The sequence below is a fragment of the Hydra viridissima genome, unplaced genomic scaffold (assembly GCF_058129835.1).
Source record: "Hydra viridissima isolate aposymbiotic clone 2 unplaced genomic scaffold, HvirCarnegie_v1 scaffold_12, whole genome shotgun sequence".
NCBI classification, from domain to species: Eukaryota; Metazoa; Cnidaria; class Hydrozoa; order Anthoathecata; family Hydridae; genus Hydra; species Hydra viridissima.
This window is the reverse complement of record NW_028324311.1, coordinates 6492479-6514416: the sequence shown is the minus strand read 5'-3', so window position 1 is coordinate 6514416 and position 21938 is coordinate 6492479. Positions and strand designations below refer to the sequence as shown.

The window sequence follows — 21938 nt, the reverse complement described above, 5'->3', positions numbered from 1 at the left end:
ACATACCTCTAAGAAAGATTTAAAGTAGTACTAAAAAAACCTATCTCACTTTTTAAAATTATTAACAAGCTTTTTTTTATTTTGAAAAAAAGCTATAAAAAAGGTGCTCAATTACCCCACGCTACGGTAATAACTTTTGTTTTTCTATTGTATAGAAACGATTGTCCAATAAATTGATAAAGAACGTAAATACAGCAGTTTATGGTAAAAGAATGTAATAGTAATGATAATAAATATATTAATATAATAATAACAACAACAAAACACCAAAAATAATAATAATATTGGTAATGAGAATAATAATAATAACAACAAAAAAATATATATAAAAATAATAATTATAATAATAACAAAAATAATATAAATATCAAAAATAATAAATAATAATAATAATAACAATAATAATACTAATGATGATAATGATAGTAATAATAATAATAATAATAATAATAATAATAATAATAATAATAATAATAATAATAATAATAATAATAATAATAATAATAATAATAATAATAATAATAATAATATTAATAATAATAATAATAATAATAATAATAATAATAATAATAATAATAATAATAATAATAATAATAATAATAATAATAATAATAATAATAATAATAATAATAATAACAATAAATGATAATAATAATAATAAAGATAATAACAATAATAATAGTAATAATAGTAATAACAATAAATAATAATAATAACAATGATAATAATAATAATAACAATAATAGTAATAATCAGGCTTGCAGAGCCGGAGCCAGAGCCGGAGTCGGGAGCCGAGGATCCGATAGTTTTTACAGGAGCCGGAGCCGGAGCCGGAGCCGATAAAAACTAGTAGATCCCGGCTCTCAAAAAAATTTTTTTTTTCATTTCAAAATTATTCAATGACCCAAAAATAATCTTGTATTTTTCTTTTCTTCTCCTGCATTATTTATACTGTAGAATCTCTCTAATTCGAATTTTATGGGGAAAAATTAAAGTTCGAATTAGACAGATTTTCGAATAATAGAAAGTTGGTTTTTCTTAAACGCATTTCATGGTGACTTTGCATTTAATCGAATTACGGAGGTTTTCGAATTAAGGAAATTCGAATTAGAGAGATTGAACTGTATAAAGTTGAATGTATATTTGGAATTTTTCCGCAATTTCTGTTATTTGTAAATTGCAACTATGAGTGATAACGTAGAAGGCGAGAGGTTATATGATGAACTGAAATGGTTTGCTTATCGCGAAGAGGATGACGTGTTTTTTTGTCAAGTTGATATTAGTGTAGGGGAGGAAGTCGGCAAACTTTGCGGTGCAACATTCAAAATGCAGTACGAGGGAAAAGACAAACGGAAAAAAAAACCCACCGCCAACATGAAACGCCATTTTGTTAATAAACATTCGACACTTTTGACAAAAATTGTTCAGGCAAGAGAACAGAAACTGAAGAAAGAGAAGGCCGAAAAGGAAAAGAAACGCACCTCATCCGTTTTTGGAGGAAATCAGGGTTCGACTAGTGAGACGAGAAAAGTACAAGCACCCATCGATCGCTTTCTCAACAAAGTTACCATCACAATTTCAAAAGAGGACTTCAAGAAAGGCATGAACATGACGATTCTTCAAAACGGCGTCCCCTTTAACGTATTCAGCAGTGAAGGAATCAAGATTTTGACTGGCGATTTGGCAAAACATTTTGGCTTGAAAGTCAACCGGGATTCTGCTCGAAGTCAAATCATGGCTTTGGCTCAACAAAAGCGGGCTGAGTTAAAAACCAATCTACAGGGAAAGCTGGTTTTTTTGAAAGTTGACGGAGCTTCAAGACATAATCGAAGCTTTCTTGGCGTAAATGTGCAGTTCTTCATGAATAGCGAAATCACTCTCAAAACTTTGGCAGCAGTTGACAATCATGCTAGACACAAGGCAAAAGAAATTCAAGAATCTCTTGAAGGCGTGCTGGAATCGTATGGCATCAGGAAAGAAAATGTCCTCGGAATTACGACTGATAACGGATCGAATATGGTGAAAATGGTTGGAGACTTTGGAAAGACAGATGAAGAAGGTGATGTCACTGACGAGTCTGCTGAAGAACTTGCTGGCGTTGAAATCGAAGAAGAACTTGAGGTTGAAGTTGAAGGTGATCTACCGGATGCTTATATCACTAACGACGACGACGACGTGTTTGAACAGCAGAGGCTTTACTTCAACGAAATATCGAAAAACATGAACACCGTTAATCTGCAACGTTGTGGTGCTCACACCTTGCAGCTGGCTGTTAAAGACGGGTTGGAAAAACGAGGCATTAAGTCTCTGGTTGGCAAAGCTCGAGATGTAGCAAAAGCTTGTCGAACGTCGAAAGCAAATGAATTTTGCAAACAACACAAAACTAAGAAGGTGCATACAATATAATCGCAAATTGTAATAAATAAAAATGTTTAAATGAATATTACTAAGAATCTGAACTTTAGTTTGAATTTAACATTTGTCAATTATGCGTTTTCAAATGTTGAAAACATTCAAATTTAAAAAAAATTACTCAAATTTCTCAAATTTACAGGTTGCAATAATGGACAATGCAACCAGATGGTCCAGTACATTCAACATGCTCAACCGACTTCTTGAGATGCGTGATGTCCTGAATGCACTGGAAGCGGAATTTAAAACCCGTGACTTTACGCTTCTAATTTACGAGTGGAAGCAAATAGAGAAACTTGCAAAAATCCTCGAGAAACCGGCAGTCGCAACTCAACAATTCCAGAGTCAGGATCTCACGCCTGGGAACTTTATTTACATTTGGGAAATTCTGAAGGAGGAGCTAGTCTCTGGTGAATTCAAGACGTCTGATTTTGGGAAGAGTATCAGGGATTCAATGGTGCATCGGGAATCACTTTTGTTCGATAATCCCTTTTTTTGTGCTGCTGTCTTTGTAGATGTGCAATATCAATGCCTTCTTGGAGAAGAGCAACAGGTTTTTATCTTAGTTTTCAATCTATCTTTTTTTTAAACGAAAATTGGAATTTGAAGTTACGTAATTTTAATGAAATTCAAAATACTGTGTCATTTAACTTTACTTTTTGACATTCAACTTTCCTCACTGCAAGAATAAGATTATAATTTGTTTAAAATTTAAAAACATTTAAAATACTTTACAATATTTCAGTTGATTGCTGAAGACACTCTGTGGAAGATCCAGAAAAAGCTCAATGAACAAAAGAAGTTTAAAATCGAGGGAAGTGGAATTGGTTGTTATGGAAATGACTCTAGCGAGAGTACTGGAAGCGGTTCGGAAAATGAAGAGGAATCCGAGGAAATGAGTCCCAGAAAAAGGATGCGAATTCGAATGGAACGTGCTCGGAAGCAAAAATGCGTACAGTGCAGACAAGACGTTGTTTGTCATAAACGATTGGAGGAAAAAGAATTCCGAGAGGCTATTCAAAGTTTGCCAAAGCTTGCTCAACAGATCATGAAGAAAAAGGATGATGGAAATTCGAAGTGCGAAACTGTTTTGAACGGAATAAAGCTGTTTCCCGAGTTGATCCAGAAAGCATGCCAGATTGCTACTGCTCTTCCTATGACGCAAGTCAGCGTGGAGCGGGTGTTTTCTGGGCTAAAATTTCTGACTTCAGACCAAAGAAGTCATATGGAATCGGATTTGATTGATAGCATGGTTTTTCTTCGAATGAATAAAGAGTACATTTGACTTTTGAATGTGTAATGTGTACAGAAAAAAAAAATGAGAAAACGTTTTGAATTTGGAATTTGATGTTAAAAAAGTTTGTTGAAAAAATTTTGTAGAAATGACCAGGCAAAGGCATAAATTTGCAAGTACGAAATGAAAGGGTATCTGAAAGGGACTAATTTTTCAAAAAAATTTAATAGTTTATTTTTCATTCATTAAAAAATTTATGAATAGACGGCAAGCTATACTTTTAAATCTTATTCTTCTATTGACGTTATGAGGAGCCGGAGCCGGAGCCGAGTTTTTGCTGGGAGCCGGAGCCGGAGCGGAGCCGTGAAAAAAATTGGGCGGCTCCGCAAGCCTGGTAATAATAGTAATAACAATAAATAATAATAATAATGATAATAATAATAATAATAATAATAATAATAATAATAATAATAATAATAATAATAATAATAATAATAATAATAACAATAAATAATTAGTGATGTGCCGGAACCAGTTTATGCCGAGTCTCCAATTCCGGGTACCCGGCACCGAGTCCATTTTTTAAAAAGTTGGAATACAAACCTGTGAAATCTCTAGCGATGAACTATTCACACAAAATACGCTTTTTACGCTAACTAACCAAAAGTTATGTGGCGGAACTACCATTTAGCAAAACCTCGCAATGCAGGGTGAGGGGCCTGAGTTGTAGGGGCCTAAATTTTTTTAAAAGTTGTGCAACAGTTTTTTAATAACTATACTTAGTTTAAAATCATTTTTCTCTCCTGTTGCTTCGGGCCTAAATAATATTTTGTGTGGAAGGGGGCAAAATTTGAAGTTCCGCCACTGAAAGTTTTATTAGGGAAATTAAAAGATTAAGAGAGACAAAGAATTGCAAAAAAAGGTAGACTTTCTCAACTGTAGTGTGATTAAAATAAAACAAATTTAAACAAAAAAAAAAAAACTTAAACAACACTTATTTGCTGTATCTTATTTTAATTGTTTTATTAACTTTAGATTGTAATGAACAAACATTAGGTATTCTCCGTTATCTGCTTTTAGTCTGCTCCTTGTTGCTTCGTATATGTCCCCACCAGCACTAAATAACCTTTCACTTTCTATTGATGACGGAGGTGCTGTAAGATATTTTAATGCCATCTTTTTAAGTTTTTCAAATTGCATTCCACATTTACTCCACCACAAAAACGGACAACCTGTATTTTCTAAAAGAGGCAGAGATAAATAGTTGTCTATTTCTTGAGTAATTGCAGACCTTAATATTGTTTGCTTCTTAATTATGTCAGCAACTTCAATATCTATTAGTTCTCTTTCTGCCTCGGAACGTTTTTCACTCTGCTTTCTTCCAGTTCTCATAAAAGCTACATCTTTAAAACAATCATCAATGCTAATGAATCCAGTAGAGGCTGGAGCTTTTACTATTGGAACATCGTCGGAGTCAGAGTCAACAACATCTTGCGCTCCTTGCATTTCTTTCCATGCTTCTTCAACCCACTCTATAATAACATTTTCATCTGCATGTTGATAAAGTAATTTATATCGTGGATCCAAAAATGTTGATACACATAACATTTTATTAAGCAAAAATTTATCAAGTCTTTTGGTAACAGATTTTATTAGTTCATCAATCATCGTCATAATCCCAGCGTATTTATCACTTGATGAAGCTTTTTGTAATAAAACTTTTAATGCAAGAACAGATGGTATAATTATTGCGCAAGTTTCGTCCCTCCTACCACATTTTTTTGTTAAGTTTTCAAATGGAGCAAGAATCTAAACAAGTTTTTCGACTATTCCCCATTGATAATAAATAGGAACTTTAATTTCATCAAACTCTGCTGCATAAGTGGCCAAAGGAACTTTTTGTTCAAACGTTCTTTGTAGCATTTCAAATGAACTGTTCCAGCGGGTTGGAACATCTTGTTTCATTTTGTGAGGTTCAGTACTTAATTGCTGCTGACTTGATTTTAATTTTGCACATGCTATTGGTGAATGATTAAAATGGGTCGTTATTCCTCTGCATAAAGTTAAAATTTCCTTGATGGTTGTTTGGCTAAATATAGAGTCATGAATACATAGCTGTAAAGTATGGATAAAGCATGGAATTGATGTCATTCCAATGTTTTTTACTGCAGCCTTCATATTGCTTGCATTATCGGTAACAATAAGATGAATTTTGCTTAGCGGGATTTTAAAAGATTCTAAACCTTTTTGTAAATACTCTTTTATATGAACACCTGTGTGATTTTCCGGAAAATGAATTACTCGAAGAACAGCAGTTTCTTGGGAAAATTTAGTTGGATCTATCCAATGTCCAGTAATGCTTAACAATGCGATTTTCGCAGTATCCGCTGTCCAGATATCTGTCGTCAGAGACAAATAGTTTGTCGCGGAGATTTTTATTTTTATATCTTGAAACAGTTCATTATACATGCTAGGGATTACGTTTTGGCTGAAATATGTTCTACATGGTAATTTGTAATTGGGGTAAGCATCTTTAATCAGTTCATTAAATCCCGTATCTTCAACAACAGAAAATGGCTGAATATCCAATGTGATAAGTTTGCCTATTATTTTATGGATTCGAATAGATCTGTGGTCATCAATATTCCATAATTTTTTTTTGTTTAAAGCATGAATAATGTTACTTTGTACTGTATTGGTGGTAGAAGCAACTGAGGTTTCAGAAATAGACGGAAATGATTAAACCTTTTTTTTTCCCGCAAGTTCAAACTCTTTGGAGTGCTTTAAACGCAAATGTTTTACCATTGCTGTAGTTCCATAAGACTTTAAAGATTTTCCTCCTCTCGTAACTTAACTATCACATAGTTTGCACTTACTCATATGAGGAGTCGTGCTTATATCAAAAAACTTCCATGCTAAACTTTTTTTATTCATAATTTTTCTTTCAAATAAAATTTCTATAAAGATAATGAAAGTACGTTTGATATCATACGTTTTTGATTATTTTATATAAAACGATAATTTTTTTAACAATACGCTCGAAATGCGCTACAAATGAAAAGCGCTATCAGCATTCGAAAGAAGAAAAATTATCTTGTGTTCTAACAGAATAAAAAGAAGCTATTAAATATTTTTTAACCCCATTCATTTTATTCGTATTCTCAAATTATTTTATTTAGCGTTACAGTTTTTGTATTCGTATAAATTTTTTTGCAAAAATATATTAAAAAATATTTTAAGTGGGATTATTTTAAGTTAATAGAACTTTGTGGTTATCAACTACATAACGCTCTTAGAATTATATCAAGAAGTTTATTGGTTGAAGTTTATTGGTAGAAACTAAACGAAAAATCATTTTAAGATAAAAAAGATGATACCCGGTGCCGGGTACTGCAACAAGTGGCCGATACCGGGTAACCGGTAAAACAGCCGATTTGCCGGGTCCCCGGGTCCGAACCGGGTACCCGGCACATCTCTATAAATAATAATAATAATGATAGTAATAATAATAATAAAATAATAATAATAATAATAATAATAATAATAATAATAATAATAATAGTAATAATAGTAATAACAATTAATAATAATAATAAAAATAGTAATAATAATATATAATAATAATAGTAATAATAATAATAATAATAATAATAATAATAATAATAATAATAATAATAATAATAATAATAATAATAATAATAATAATAATAATAATAATAATAATAGTAATAACAATAAATAACAATAATAATAATAACAATAATGATTATTAAACAAAAATCAAATTTTCTTTTTTTCTTCAACATTAATGAACGCCAGCCAAATGATTATCTTAAAAGAAAATATGGACTTTTATTTAAATTAAATGTAATAAAATTCCCTCATTTTTTAGATTTCTTTGAAAAAGATATTACATTTTTAAACTTCTTGTAACTGTAAAATATTAAAAAAAAAAATTATAAAAAGAATGTTACTTTTTAAACGAAAAGTCATTATAATTTAATATTAAAAAGAAACCACTTTATTTACAAAAAAAGTTCAAGTTTATTGCCCTTTTTAAAATTGTTTTGAGTTACTGTGCAATGTTTTTTTGAAGATCATATTTGAATACATTACAGTCATTTTGCAATTAAAGCATATACTATGGAGATTATTTATCTGATGACATAATTCGATTGTCTGGGTGATTTAAATTGCCAAGGTGGCATTTGTGCCAGGTTGTTTCAGCTAGTTTCTACTTAAACCAGTATCATCTTATTCTTGCTTCACCAGAAAAATAAATGTATAAAGGACTTTTATTAAGAGGTTACTTCTGTTTAATTGATAAAAGAATTAGAAAATTATAATCATATTCATGCCAGCAACATCTTTAATACATTGTTATTTGGAAACTATAAGATGTTATTCTTCAACCATTACATTTCTATCTGATGATGTTATGTTTCTCTCAAAAATATCCTTTAATTCAGATATTATTTCTTTATTTGGTAACTTCGCAGTAGTTAAAGAGCTTGTTCTCTGATTATCGCTTAAAGTTAAGTATCCAGATGCAAACAAGTATGATAAAAATAAATTGATTGACAAATCATCAGCTTTGTTGCAAAAAAAGTTCAAATAAAAAAAGTTCTCTTCACTGAACCTTAAGCATTGTAATTGAACTTCAATGTCTTCATCGTGGAGTAATTTTTCTAATTTTTCTTTTATCTCTTTTACCTCAAAAAATTTTTTAATACAACCCCATGATCTGGAATCTATCCAATAGTTTTTTATAGCTTTAGAGTGCAGACAGTTTACGATAGACCAAGGGTTGTACACTTTTCCATTATCATTCTGATCTGAATAAGATTTGTAGCCATTATACCAATCCACAGCATTGTCTCTTAGATCACCCATCAAATTATATTCGTTAAAAAGGTAATCAACATCAGCTTCAGTAAAACCATAATATTTTGCGAACCCGTTGTTTAAGAAGTTGCATTCTGTTATGTTGTTTATGTCAGAAAAGATTCTAGTTCTAGTTATGTTAAATTCTCCTGTCAGAAATCCTTTTTCTAAATGTTCATTGCACTTAAAAGTTACTTCCATCAACTTTTTAAGGAAGTCCAATATCTTTTCTTGTTCATTTTCAATGAAATCTATTTTATCAATTATGCAACTTAGAGGTGTGTCATATTCATCTATAAATATGTAAATTTTTTTCTCAAAATACTCATGCAATAATCCAGATAAAAATTTCAAGCCATTTTGAATAGTCAATTCAGAGTTAGTCTCTTTTCCAAAAAGAAAAGTTAGCTTTTTAAACTGAGCCATCTTTTCCTCTGCTTCTTTCTTTTGCTGAGGAGTTGATTTTTTGTTTATCCAAACAACATAAAGTTTATCAAACAGGTAGAGGTGTTGTCTAAAAGCATCACTTATAGCAAAATTAACTGACCTCACTATAGTTTCATAACTATTGCAAAATACATCTTTTAAATCAACAAAGATCACTGGATGTTTTCCTAGATGTTCATCAACAAACTCACACTCATTTGATATCTTTAAAGGTCTCAACAGCCTCTTTTTTCTGTAGGTAATGTTGAGTTTGTTTGTGAATAACTTATAGTTTTTTGACTGTTTTTTGTCAGGATAACTTTCCCCATTCTTATCTATCTCAATTTCTAAGAACATTTTGATCATATTCATATTAATTGATTTGCCCCAGTTATTTGGAAAAGTTATAAGTAATATTTCTGCAGGATGTTGTATAAACTCTTTAATAAGCAAACTTTTATCTACAATTACAGTACTTTTTTTCACTAACTTCTTGAATGAAGAAGTACCAATGGCTGTGCTATTGACATCTTTAGATTTTTTTCTTGGAATTGGTTCTTTGTCGAAAGAACATTTTCTTGAACACTTCATTATCTTTTTGTTAGCTTTAATCAAATTTTAAAACTAAAAAATTGAACTTAGTATTTTTCTTATAAACCTGAAAAGTAGAAAGCTTTGTTTTAATTTATATTTTTAATCATTTACAAAGAATAAATAAAATTTCATATCAACTATTAGATTACAGAAGTATCACTTTTTGAACACAAGTGCATATTAAGAATGTAAAACAATTATTATGCAGATTATTACACAGAATTCATTACAAATGTATAGTAAAAATACTGATTAATTCACAGAATTCGTTACAAATATTTAGTAAAAATATTAATTCACAGAATTCATTACAAATATATAATAAAAATAGAGAATATCACAGATACAAGGTTATCGAATATCACTAGGTGATATTTGATTGTCAAATATTTTAATTGTTAATTATCACAAGGTGGTATTTGATAATTGTCATTTTTGAAGTGGCGAATCAATGTTTTTTTCAATCCTTAATTTTATGAAAGTAGTTTTGCTGATAAGTTTTTTTTTTCTTGTTAGAGAAAGTTCTTGAAACGACTTTAGAAATTGAATATTTAGATTACTTTATTAAGAGGCCACGTTATGTCTGGGTGAAATAAAAAATTTGAGACGTGAGAAAAAAACAACTACACTTGATTTTTTTTATTTATAGTATTTACACTACGCGCAAGCAATTAAGGAAAGTGGAAGTTGACGTGGTTTCCTTGAAATTTTATATATATAGTTTTGAGTGGTTTTTTAAAGAACATATTTGAGGCATTTTTTAAAAGTATAAATTGAATGCGAAACTCTTTTAGACAGTTTTTGATGAGTAAAGAAGATTTAAGATTGCAACGTGCTTTCAGCAAGAAAGCTACAAAATATATAAGCAATAAATTGTTAATTTCAAAAATATTTTTGAAAATTAAGTCTAATTCTTCGCTGGTTCATTCTTCTTTCAAACAACTCATCACAAAAAATCTCATTAAAAAAAAATAATAATAACTGTGTGTATTCGTCGAGACCTCGAGGCCGTTTAAAATAGGTTAAAAAAAAGTCGACTTGTACACCGAATGACCTTATAAATGGCAAGTTAAAATTGTATTTAGCGTCAAAGACGATTTCTGTAACAAATTTGTTCTTGATGTCAATAAAAACTTTATTTAACCTTATTGGTAGTTTTAATATCTACTCTCCTCTTTTTGGTGGTTAAAGTATGCCTTTTTTGATGATCAGTCAAAAAAGTTCTTTTTCTTTTTTCTTCTTTCCTTCTTATTTTATCTTTTTCTTCTTCTTTCTTCTTTCCTTATTCATTTTTCTTCTTTTTTTTTCCTTTTTTCTTCTTTCATTCTTTTTTCTTTCTCTTCTTCTTTCTCTTCTCTCTCTTCTTCTTCTTCTTCCCTTCTTTTTTTCTTCTTTCCTCTTTCTTTCTACTTTTTCTTATTATTAACTAGTTATTATACTCAATTAGAAAATTATTGCGCATATTTCTGTTTAATTATGTATATATTTTAAAACTATTAATACACAATTTTTAAAATCTATTTATGGAATGAGGTTTTGAAATATATTTACTTTTTGTTTCTATTTTTATTGATTTCAAGTGACGTACATAACATTATTTTTTTAAATTACCACAGTTATCAAATACCACCCTGCGATATTTGACAACTGTGACATTTTAAAAAAATGACCACGAGTGCTGAAACCAAAACCTGTAGATTCCTGTTAACAGTTGGTTAAGTAAATGGCTTCCTTACAATTTTCAGAATTAGAAGAAAGAGCCGATTTTTGTGAATGGAAGGGAGACAAAATTATTCCCAGAAACCTTGCTTCGGTGGACAAAACTTACATTTCGATAAACAATTTTTTTTTGCATTAAGCTTATTATAAATATTTTTTTAACAATTTTTAATTTTAGTAAAACTTCAGTAAATAACATACGGAAAGGTTTCTTTGGTATTGCGCATAGATTTCGCCGAAAACACTTATAAATTCTAATAGTTTTGCGTTTGTAAAACTTCACTCGCTTCCCTTTCAAAAACTACATGCATTAGATTCCCACTTTTTTCTCCTTATTGAGACCCCCATCTCGCTTAAAATCAAACAGTTAAACAGATCAAATAAATTTACATTCTTCCAGAATTAATGATTTTTTTAATTACATTTACAAGCAGAGTTTTATTTCAGACTCTACAAATTTTTTAATCGTAATTAACTTTTAACACACAATCTTGACTCAATTTCCAAATCAAACTCTAAATCAGTGATGCTCAGCCCCATAGCTATCAAGTGAGTTATTAAATGTTAAGTTAAGTTTTTGTGATATCGCTTATCTTGTAAAACTCGTAAATATACGGTCTTCGTACACATAAGGTCAAAAATATATTTTTGACCTTATGTGTACGAAAATGTTTGTGAACTTTTATTGCGTCGAAGGTATAGGTAAAATTCTTGCTCTTAATAAAGCTCTCATATTCCTTGCTAACGATTTTTTTTTTAAATTATTGCTCTCAAAATACTCGTATATCCTGCCTGTAGAAACAATATTTGCTGGAAAAAAAAATTTTTTGGATTAACGAATTTTACAAGACAGACTAACGATATTTTATTGAAAAATGCGTTGGGCAAGGAGTACCAACCAAAAGTCAATTAAGAAAATAATGACTTTCTCGAGTAGATCTCCATAGCTTTTTAATATCATTAAGATAATTTACGTCAAGAAAAGGCTGAGCACCACTTTTTTAAATTAAATACCTTCTTTTCTCATCGTACACCTCTTTGTACGCCATATTAGAATTCTCATAAACTTGAGCTGTTAACAACCAATTTCTACTAAATCTATTTATAAGCTAATTCTTACAAAAAAACATGACGTCTTTCTTCTATGTAACTCTAAAGTAATGAAGTAGCTTTTCACGCGTCTCAATTGCTTATAAAAAAAAGACTAAGGCGAGTAATTACAGCACCTAATTTTAGAATAACAAAATTATCATTAACGGGTTCTTAAGTAGCAATGTGGTGGAGCGAGATTTATTATTCTGCTTTTATTCTAAGGTTACAGTAAAAGACGGTGACAATCTTATACAAAATACGGCGCTATTTTACTTTCGCACCCCCACCCCCCTACCCCCTACTTTTTTTGCAGATTATGAAAGATCGTCGTTTAAAACTAAGAAAACGTTTAAGAAACTAGACTTTTAGACCAACTTAACGTACTCTAATTTCAATCTGAAAAAATTAAAAAATCATACGAAAACGCTAATATTGCCATTTTTTCAACGCGATGGCGAATTTATAAAGTGAAAGTAATTAGTTAAGAAACTGAACATGGTTTTCACAGTTGTTTAAATTTTTAAAATGTTTAAATTTGATTTCACAGCTATTGAAATTAGGGTTTCTCAAACGGGATCCCGGAAAACGGGATCCCGGAAGTAAAAAACCATCCCGTTTTCCCGGGATTTCCATGAAATTTCCCGGGAATCCCGGTAATTTTTTAAAACATATTTTAAACATTTATAAAGATATTAAAAATATTATTACTCAAAATTAGAGTACTAATTACTTCCTTTTCCCTTTTGTAAATTTCTATAAAAATAGGGCAATTTCAATTTCTAGGGCAATTAAATCACCATTATTTTTTAGTTTTGGTTTGTGTCTAAGATAGATAAAATATGATTATCGAATTTGATTTATAAATAGATTTGATTTACTTATTTAAATTTTATATGTTGTAACTTACAGCAAATAAAGCTTAAATTAACAAACCAAATCAATTTATAAATCAAATTCAAGAATAATATTTTATCTATCTTAGACACAAACGAAAACTGCAAAAAGTTGGTGACTAATCTTATAAATAATCACAATTGCAAGAAATTACAATAAATAAAGGGGAGTCCCTGATATGTTAAATATAAAATAACTAGGGACAAGTTACAAATACTTGTACGTGCCAAAAAAGTAATTAGTTTCGCATAAAAGTTGGTAGTTATAAAGTAAAGAAATTAGTTAAGTTAAGAAAGAAGTAAAAAGTGAAATAAGTGAAAAACCAAGTAGGTGAAGTTTAAAATATATGTTTAATAATTACAACTAATTTAAAATAATTTATCTACAATCAGCACACTATTTCGGGATTTTTATTGTGTGTAATATAGCTTTATACTTTAGTATATTTTTATCTATTTAATTAATAGGATAATAAATATACCGCATCATGTTAATTCGATCTAAGGCATGGCAAAATTTTACCAAAGAAAAAAACACAGATAATTGTTTGCCACTTGTAATATATGTAAAACAATAATAATTGTTTTACATATATTACAAGTGGCAGATTTTCAACAAGTGGTCTTCTTCGTCATTCTTCGTCATTCAAATCTTCACAAGGAAGTCGAAATTGAAGTAACGAAAGAAAAACAAATTTTGAAGTTAGAAATGCTCAACCTAAAATTACGTCATCTATAAAAGATTGATCTCAAGATTCTCTATTTCGATGGACGAATACACATCTTTAAAAATCGTCGCTACTTGAATTTAAATGTGCATTCATTAATTAGGCTTTAGAACTTGGGCATGATTCGAATAGTTGGGTCGCTTCCAGCTAAAAAAATTATTGATATGGTTGAAGATAAGTTATCCGAATTTAATTTATCTACAAAGAAGCATATAATTTCCAGAGTAACTGACGGTGCATCAGTTATGAAAAAAATATGGAAGATTAAGCGGGATGGAACATCAACTTTGTTATGCACATGGGCTACATTTAGCAGTTTGTGATGTTCTCTACAAAAAATCAGCGAATTTAAATTCATCAGGCAGTGAGTGTAATGCATCATGATGCATTACATGATGCATTACATGATGCATTACACGATGCATTACATGATGCATTACATGATGCATTACATGATGCATTACACGATGCATTACATGATGCATTACATGATGCATTACATGATGCATCGATTTCTTCAGTTACAAACAATTTAATTGGGAATTGAAAGACTCGGCCGACGCAACACATCCCTACTTGATGTAGTGGGTGTATTAGTGTTTATATTAGATGTTTTGCGCAAAAATAAAGATTGTTTTCGGCTAAAATGCTGCATTATGTGCAACAGAGAATTGTTGAAAGACGGGATAAAAATTTAGTTGGCTTGCTAAAATATTTAAATGATCCATCGAATTATAAACACGAATCGGACATAGATTCTGTATTATTATTGCCTTCCAAATCAGTCCTTTAAGCTACGGCTAAAAAATTATTTTCGAAGCTGTTTTTTGAGGATATTGATGGTGGTGGAAATTCCGCTGAAATTGAGGAATTAGAATGCAGTAATAATGGGACTGAAATGTCGTTTATGGCCAAACCAAATTTGAAGACAACATCTGAATTAACACTTCATCAAAAATTGGATGCTGCATTTACGAATGTTAGTGGAATTGAGAGTCCAGAAGATGTATTATATGACGTTAAAAATATTACAAAAGAAATGGATATTTTTGATGCAACGAAAAAGCGTACAAATAATTTAGAAAAATTATATAATACTCTGTTATCTATCCCACCTACATCAATCGATTCAGAAAGAGCATTTTCGGCGACAGGTTTTTTTGTTACGAAAATTCGGTCATCGTTAAGTGATAGCGCTATTGACAAATTATGTTTTTTAAAAAATTATTTTAAAAATTGATTTATATAAAAAATATGTTATTGAAGTTTATATTTGTTTTGTTTTAAGAGTCTTAAAAAGGCGTTTTTTTTTTGTATTTGTTTGAATTTAGATATTTCCCCCACCTAATTGGACAAATCCTTTCTTGTTACCTAATCCCGGGATTTTCCGGGATCCCGGGAAATTAATCATTTTTGTCCCGGAATCCCGGGAATTAGATTTTTACGGGAAATGAGAAGCCCTAATATAATACAAAATAACACCTCTTGCAGTGAAAAAGTTCATATACATACAGATAGTATGTATGTATATATATATACAGTGGCGGCCGGTGATATCAGTGGCGGCCGGTGACATTAAACTTTGGTGGGGCCAGCAAATATTAACCGAAAATTATCGCAACGATTTGCTGTCAGCGTAATTGATACTTCGGTGTTTGTTAGAAAGTCTTTGGTCGCTAGCGTTTTTCGATTGGTTGACAGAGTTAAGCACTAGCATACTCCCAAAATAAAGCATAAGTATTTAATGGCATTGAATTGAACCTTCGTAAAAAGCAGTAAAAGCTGCCCTGATAGTGCTGCATTATAATTTGAACAGATTTTAATATTACTTCTTTAGATTTTTTTAAATTTTAACTTTATGGTAAAAAAACTTTTAGTTAGTTAGAAGTAAGTCACAAATGTAAAAAGTTACGATTAACACTATAATTTTTATAAAGGTATAATATCTCTTGAAATAAAGAATGATGTTAAAAACAAAGATTTAAGCATATTATTTATACAAATATTCTGCTCTTCTCTGTTTCGTAAGAGAAAACCTTTCGATTACTTTTTGATTAAACTGATCAATATCCTGTAAATAATCTTTATGTATTGATAGTACAGCTAATGCATTCAACCGATCTTGACCTGTGGAATTTTTTAAAAGTGTCTTAACTCTTTTTAAAGTACTAAAACACCGTTCAGCATCAGCTGTAGACACAGATGTGACCAAAACAATCTCTATCAACTTTGATACTTCTGAAAATGTTTCAATTAGGTTATTTTTATGCATAAATTGGGATAGGGCATTAATAGTGCCGATATCACTAAAAAAAGCATTTTCATACAAAACGGTTAATTCGGACATCAACTTAACTTCACTCAGCATTGGATAGTTTGTTAGAATATTTTTTATATGATTCCGAGGAAAATGTTGTCTGTTAAAATTGAAATTTGAAAAAAAGTTGAACTCTAAATCTTCCAAACATTTTTTGAACCCAACAGATTGCCACACGCTTGTATCATCCCATCTTTCATTGTTTATGATTTTATTAAAACATTCCACAATCTTTGTTTTGTTTTCTTTTATGCAAGTAACTTTTTTTGAACGAAAATTCCATCGTGTTTCGCAAACTCTTGGTATCTGCTTAAAAGAAATTTTGCGAAGTAAATCTTTTCGTTTTGGCGAGGATGTAAAGGACACGCCAAATCCACTTAAAATAGAAAAAAATGTTCTTACTCGCTTATTCGACGAACAAACTTTTTTCAAAACTAAATTGGTGTGCATAGCAGTGAACATAATGGGCATTTGGGTAAACTTCTTTCATGAGACTTTGGACTCCATTCCTTGATCCGCTCATAACTGCTGCACCATCATAAGCCTGTGCAATTAATTTTTCTTTCAGACCAAAACAATTCAATTCTTCTTTTAATATATTTGTAAGACCCATAGCAGTTCTATCATTAACATCAATAAATGCTATAAATCTTTTAACTGGTTGATAACCTTTTAAATAACGCAAAATAATGACGAACTGAGAACGACAAGATACATCAGTTGTTTCATCTGCTTGCAAGGAAACAAATCTTGCTTTATCAATCTCACGTTTAAGTTCTTCTATGTATACTTTATAAATACATTCTAAAATGTCATTTTGGTTTGTTTTCGAAGTATTTTTTGTTATTTTTGAATTTTTAAGATGATCGCTAAACATAGGGACCCGAGACCCGAACTCGGATCCGGGTAGTTGTTTCGGGTATTACCCGAATTTAAATATTCGGGTAATTACCCGAGAGCTATAAAATACCCGTTTCTTTTTAAATCGGGTAACACCCGATTGTTTTTAATACCCGATACTTGATACCCGTAGAATACTCGTAGAGAATACCCGTAGAATACCCGTAGAAAATACCCGTAGAATACCCGATACTTGATACCCGTAGAATACCCGTAGAAAATACCCGTAGAATACCCGTAGAAATACCCGTAGAAATACCCGAAGAAGTAAAAATAGCCAAAACAATTCAACTCAATTCATTTATTACATTGAATTACAAATAACAAAAAAAGAAAATGATTGAGAACACTAGATCGCGCGAAAATTTCTGTTCGAGGATTGGGTAATTATTAAAATTACCCGAATTATCGGGTAATTTTATTACCCGATATACCGGATTATCGGGTAATTTTATTACCCGATTTTCGGGTAAAGAAATCGGGTAATTTTATTACCCGATAATCGGGTACTTCTACGGGTAATATTCGGGTAGCTTAAATCGGGTAATACCCGACCCGAATGCTTGGATATCGGGTAACTAAAGTTATTAAAATTACCCGTCTACGGGTACCCGCGGGTATTCGGGTCGGGTCTTCGCTCCCTAGCTAAACACACTAATGTAGCTGTGTATGAAACTATATCTAAAAATACCCCTCGATTATTTGAGTCAATAGTTTCGTCATGTCTTCTTAAGGGCAATTCGTGTACATCACAAAATTTTATACAATCTATAATCCTCGATGTTTGTCTGTTTTTATCAACTAATTCATTATGTTTTTTTATGCTAAGACTGTATCCAGCATCAATTGTCGATAAAATATTTGTCTTTCCAAGCATTTGAAACTGCAACGAATTATTTATATGTGTTTTACTGGATTCGTGTTTTTGTATTCGCTCAGAGAGATGTTTCATATCTTTACAGCCATTTTCTGTCCGCAAGCTCTCGCCACCAAACAAAACACAATAAAAACAAAACAACGAATTTTTTTCATCACTCACACTTAACCATGATTTTTTTTTCAAACCATGCTACACAAAGTCTTCGTGTTTTTTTACCATCAACTTGAGTTATACGAACACCTTTTGGTTGGTATGCCCCAAGATTTTTGATTTCTAGTTTTTCTTGAAGGCCCAATGACGAGAAACGTTTAGCCAACAAACTATCAATTTTGTTCATGTTAAATTATCTTATTGATGAACCTAAGTTATTGTTATAAGATAACTTTAAACAATATTGTAACTAGAATATGACTTTCGCATGGTTTAAAAATTTTTATCAACAGTAGTTCAGTCAAGAAGGGCACTTAATCTTAATTAACACTCGATAACATAATAAAGAATGTAACATTACATATACATTTAACTATCTCTGATTAATATTACATATTAATCAGAGATAGTTCACATAAAGTTTTCTGAGAATGACGAAAGGGTCAACAAAACCAAAAATGATACATTAAAAAATTTTTAAACATGATTTTTAAAGGATTTTTTCATAATACAACACATATTTTACTTAATTAAATTCATAATTCTTAAATACAACATTTACAATGTCAGTCATAAATAATAGTAAACTTCTCAAGATTATTTACATTCTCAAAGATGCTTCAACAATTTTATGTAATAAAAATAAAAAACTTAATATCTGTTTGTAAGCATACACAACAATACATGAATATTTATACAGTTTAAGTTCTTTGGCTTTAGCTTTACCCCCCCCCCCCCCCAAAAAAAAAAAAAAAAGAAAACATTTCAAAATATTCTGATTCTTTTATTTCGATGGTAACAGTCAATGTCCAACATTTTAAAATAATCTAAACTTTGTATATATTTTCAATTAGTGCCTTTTTGGAAGCAGCAATTGTTGAAGTTGTATTATGAAATGTAACAGTACCACCAGTGGTAGAGTTTTTGTAATTGAAAAAAAAAAGTTATTTATATCTTCTGTTGTTTTAGCTGTTTGTACCTTTGTTGTATCAAACTAATAATAATATTGACTAATTTTAATTTTTACTTGAAAATCTAGTCTTTAAAACTTGTGTTTAATGCTCATCATCATGGTTGATATTGGCTTTGGTTCAGTGTCAACCTAATTGGCAACTTAAAAGGTAGAATGACTAAACTGCCACCAAACAATGTAAATAATTTTCAATGACTGATTCATTATGCAACAAAATATAACACATAAGCTATTTGAAAAAAATAAACTTTAGCAATCCCTCATTGAGAAAAGAACAAGAATTTCAAAAGTGCAAACAGTTTGTAGCTCTTATTATATTTGTAGAAATGGTTAAGCTTTCTCGTGTCACAATATATAAACTTGCTAAACAATACGCAAACCAAGATCTGTATAGTTTATTCTCTAATAAATCAAAAAAACGGCTATTTTCATTGCACAAAAAATTGCGCAAGATAAACATACTTTACCGACTTTTTTTAACGTAAAAACCATGCTATTAATGTATTGCTTTAGTCAGCAAAAAGATCATTAACTTATTATTTTCAAAATGGCGAATATTAGGGTTTTTAATGGGATTTTTTACAACTTTGACGTCGAATTAGAGCACTTTCCGTTGATTTTCAGGTCTATGTTTTTATATTTTTCTGAATCAGCATAAAATTCTCTATCATAATCAATCATAAAAAAAAAAAAAGGGGGGGGGGGGGGAGAAACTGCAGTAGCGCCGTAAATTCTTCCCTCTTAAAATCGAGAATTAAAAATGGTGGATGAAATTTTTGAACTTAGCGATGTTTTTAAGGTTCATTTCTTCAAGGGCCAGTTCAATAAGGCCCTGCGCACTATGCATCGCTTAGCGGATATAGGATTTTGTACATATTTTTTAGTGATTTTTCATATTTAAACTTTTCAAGTTTTTTTTTTTTTGCATTTAGTTTTTAACTCTCTATAAAAAAAAAAAATTATTTTTAGTTTTTTTAAACTTGACATCTTAAGGGTTTTTTTGAGGTTTTAAAAAACTCGCATTTTTGTTAAAATCCTTTCAAAGTATATGATAAGTGTTAAATTTCTGTATTATTTTTATGCGAAATTAAAATAATCATGTATTTAATTGAATGTAAAACTAGAAATAGAAAAAAAGGGTTTTGGCAAAGCATTTTTTTGCTGATTTTTTGATTTCTTAAACATTGATTGATTTGAGTATGTGGTCACAGAGGTCGCCTCGTTTTTTTGAATAAAATATAGCTACTGCGAATTGACTTTACTGCCATGCAAAAAAATTGAGGCGACCTCTGTGACCTCATGCTTTAAAATCATTTTTACTACTGTGAGTTTTATTCAAAAACTGACTAAATTCTGTGAAGTAAATGAAAATTCCGTAGTTCAATAACTTCCGGTAAGTTTTTATTTGATTCAGTTTTACCTTGCGATGATTTTTATTAACTATCAAAATGGCTACATTCACTCTTCGTCAACTTTTAACACATACATTTCCCCCAAGGCATATATTCTAAAGAAAAAATTTTAAAGCCTGTGCAAAATTTTTGGAGTCTAAGTTTATTGCATTAAATAATTCTGGTTGTATGGTTAGTTTCAAAATTTTACGAAGACTAGCTTTTGAGTTGATAAAAAACTTTAACAAATGTGGAAAAAAAAGCAGTTTGTTCTTCACTAAATACAAAGATTTTCTGGATAAAAAAATAGAATACAAATCATATGTCTGGTAAGTTTTTTTGTTACTTCTAAAATAAAATGTCATATATATATATATATATATATATATATATATATATATATATATATATATATATATATATATATATATATATATATATATACAGTGTCCTCAATAAAAAATGGGACAGCATGATTTTTTTAAAAAAAGCAAAAAAAATTAAATTTTTGTCAAATATTTTTTAACTTTTTTTAAAATATGTCAAATAATTACTTCTATTACCCAATATTTTTCATTAAAAACAAAAAAAAAGTCAATAAAACAGTTAGACTTATAACAAAACAACGGAATTAGTAAAAATCAACTAAAATAGGAAAATTCAACTTTTTTAAAAAAGAATGGTAAAATTGAGTATGTTTTCTAATTTTTTACATCTATGTTGTTTAACATAGAATGCTTTATGCAATTACATTTTCCCTTGATACAACTAAATAGAAATTAAATCAGTTTTAAGCATAATATTCATTTTTAATACTTGGTTGCATAACCTTTTGCATCAATAACCGCTTGGCATCTATGGGGCATGCTTTCAACTAGTTTTGTTAACAAGCTAACTTCCAGTGAGTTCCAACCTTTTAAAAGTGTCAAAAATAATTCATCTTCATTACAAGGTTTTCTGTCTTTTAGTTTAGAATCTAATATAGACCACAGGTTCTCAATTGGATTAAGATCAGGTGATTGTGCCGGCCACTCAAAGGTAGGTATACCAGCCTTTTGTATATATCTTTTATTTTTTTTTTTTGCTGTATGCTTTGGGTCATTGTCTTGCTGAAATATATAGTTTCCATCTGGAAATGGATGTGTTATACTAGGTTTTAATTGGTTAACTAAAATATAATGGTACTTATGTTGATCCATGATTCCTTCAACTCTGTACAAGTTTCCCACACCATGAGCAGCAAATGCACCCCAAACCATGATTTTTTTGTCATGCTTTACTGTGGCATGTGTGCACTCTGGATTATATGGTTCACCTTTTTTTTTCCAAATTCTTCCTCGATTAC

General features: G+C 30.1%; 4 protein-coding genes across 4 annotated transcripts; 1 reads left to right on the top strand and 3 right to left on the bottom strand.

The window, feature by feature from the left end:
• The first annotated feature begins 2488 nt into the window (after positions 1-2488).
• LOC145185433 (uncharacterized) lies at positions 2489-3697 on the top strand. Its single transcript, XM_090067912.1, has 2 exons — positions 2489-2965; positions 3158-3697. The coding sequence occupies exons 1-2, from the start codon at positions 2489-2491 to the stop codon at positions 3695-3697; spliced, it is 1017 nt and encodes a 338-aa protein (XP_089924038.1).
• A 1758-nt stretch (positions 3698-5455) lies between these two features.
• LOC145188314 (zinc finger BED domain-containing protein 4-like) lies at positions 5456-6580 on the bottom strand. Its single transcript, XM_090067911.1, has 2 exons — positions 6523-6580; positions 5456-6357 (listed from the first exon to the last, which is right to left on the bottom strand). The coding sequence occupies exons 1-2, from the start codon at positions 6578-6580 to the stop codon at positions 5456-5458; spliced, it is 960 nt and encodes a 319-aa protein (XP_089924037.1).
• Positions 6581-7527: 947 nt separating this feature from the next.
• LOC149880987 (uncharacterized) lies at positions 7528-12425 on the bottom strand. Its single transcript, XM_090069866.1, has one exon. It carries the CDS (start codon positions 9545-9547, stop codon positions 8048-8050), a length of 1500 nt encoding a protein of 499 aa, XP_089925992.1. The 5' UTR covers positions 9548-12425; the 3' UTR covers positions 7528-8047.
• A 4280-nt stretch (positions 12426-16705) lies between these two features.
• Positions 16706-18416, bottom strand: LOC149880986 (zinc finger MYM-type protein 1-like). The gene is made up of 2 exons (XM_090067910.1): positions 18239-18416; positions 16706-17088 (listed from the first exon to the last, which is right to left on the bottom strand). The coding sequence occupies exons 1-2, from the start codon at positions 18414-18416 to the stop codon at positions 16706-16708; spliced, it is 561 nt and encodes a 186-aa protein (XP_089924036.1).
• Between the last annotated feature and the right edge of the window lie 3522 nt (positions 18417-21938).

Excerpts from the sequence above, each read along its gene's own strand:
- LOC149880986 (XM_090067910.1), bottom strand. The coding sequence starts at position 18,416 with ATGAACAAAATTGATAGTTTGTTGGCTAAACGTTTCTCGTCATTGGGC. Across the intron at positions 17,089-18,238 it reads AAAAAAAATCATGGTTAAGT|TATACATAGAAGAACTTAAA; the intron begins GTGAGTGATGAA and ends GTATTTATAAAG.
- LOC149880987 (XM_090069866.1), bottom strand. The coding sequence starts at position 9,547 with ATGAAGTGTTCAAGAAAATGTTCTTTCGACAAAGAACCAATTCCAAGA.
- LOC145185433 (XM_090067912.1), top strand. The coding sequence starts at position 2,489 with ATGCGTTTTCAAATGTTGAAAACATTCAAATTTAAAAAAAATTACTCA. Across the intron at positions 2,966-3,157 it reads TTCTTGGAGAAGAGCAACAG|TTGATTGCTGAAGACACTCT; the intron begins GTTTTTATCTTA and ends ACAATATTTCAG.
- LOC145188314 (XM_090067911.1), bottom strand. The coding sequence starts at position 6,580 with ATGAATAAAAAAAGTTTAGCATGGAAGTTTTTTGATATAAGCACGACT. Across the intron at positions 6,358-6,522 it reads AAGCACGACTCCTCATATGA|TTGCTTCTACCACCAATACA; the intron begins GTAAGTGCAAAC and ends CTGAAACCTCAG.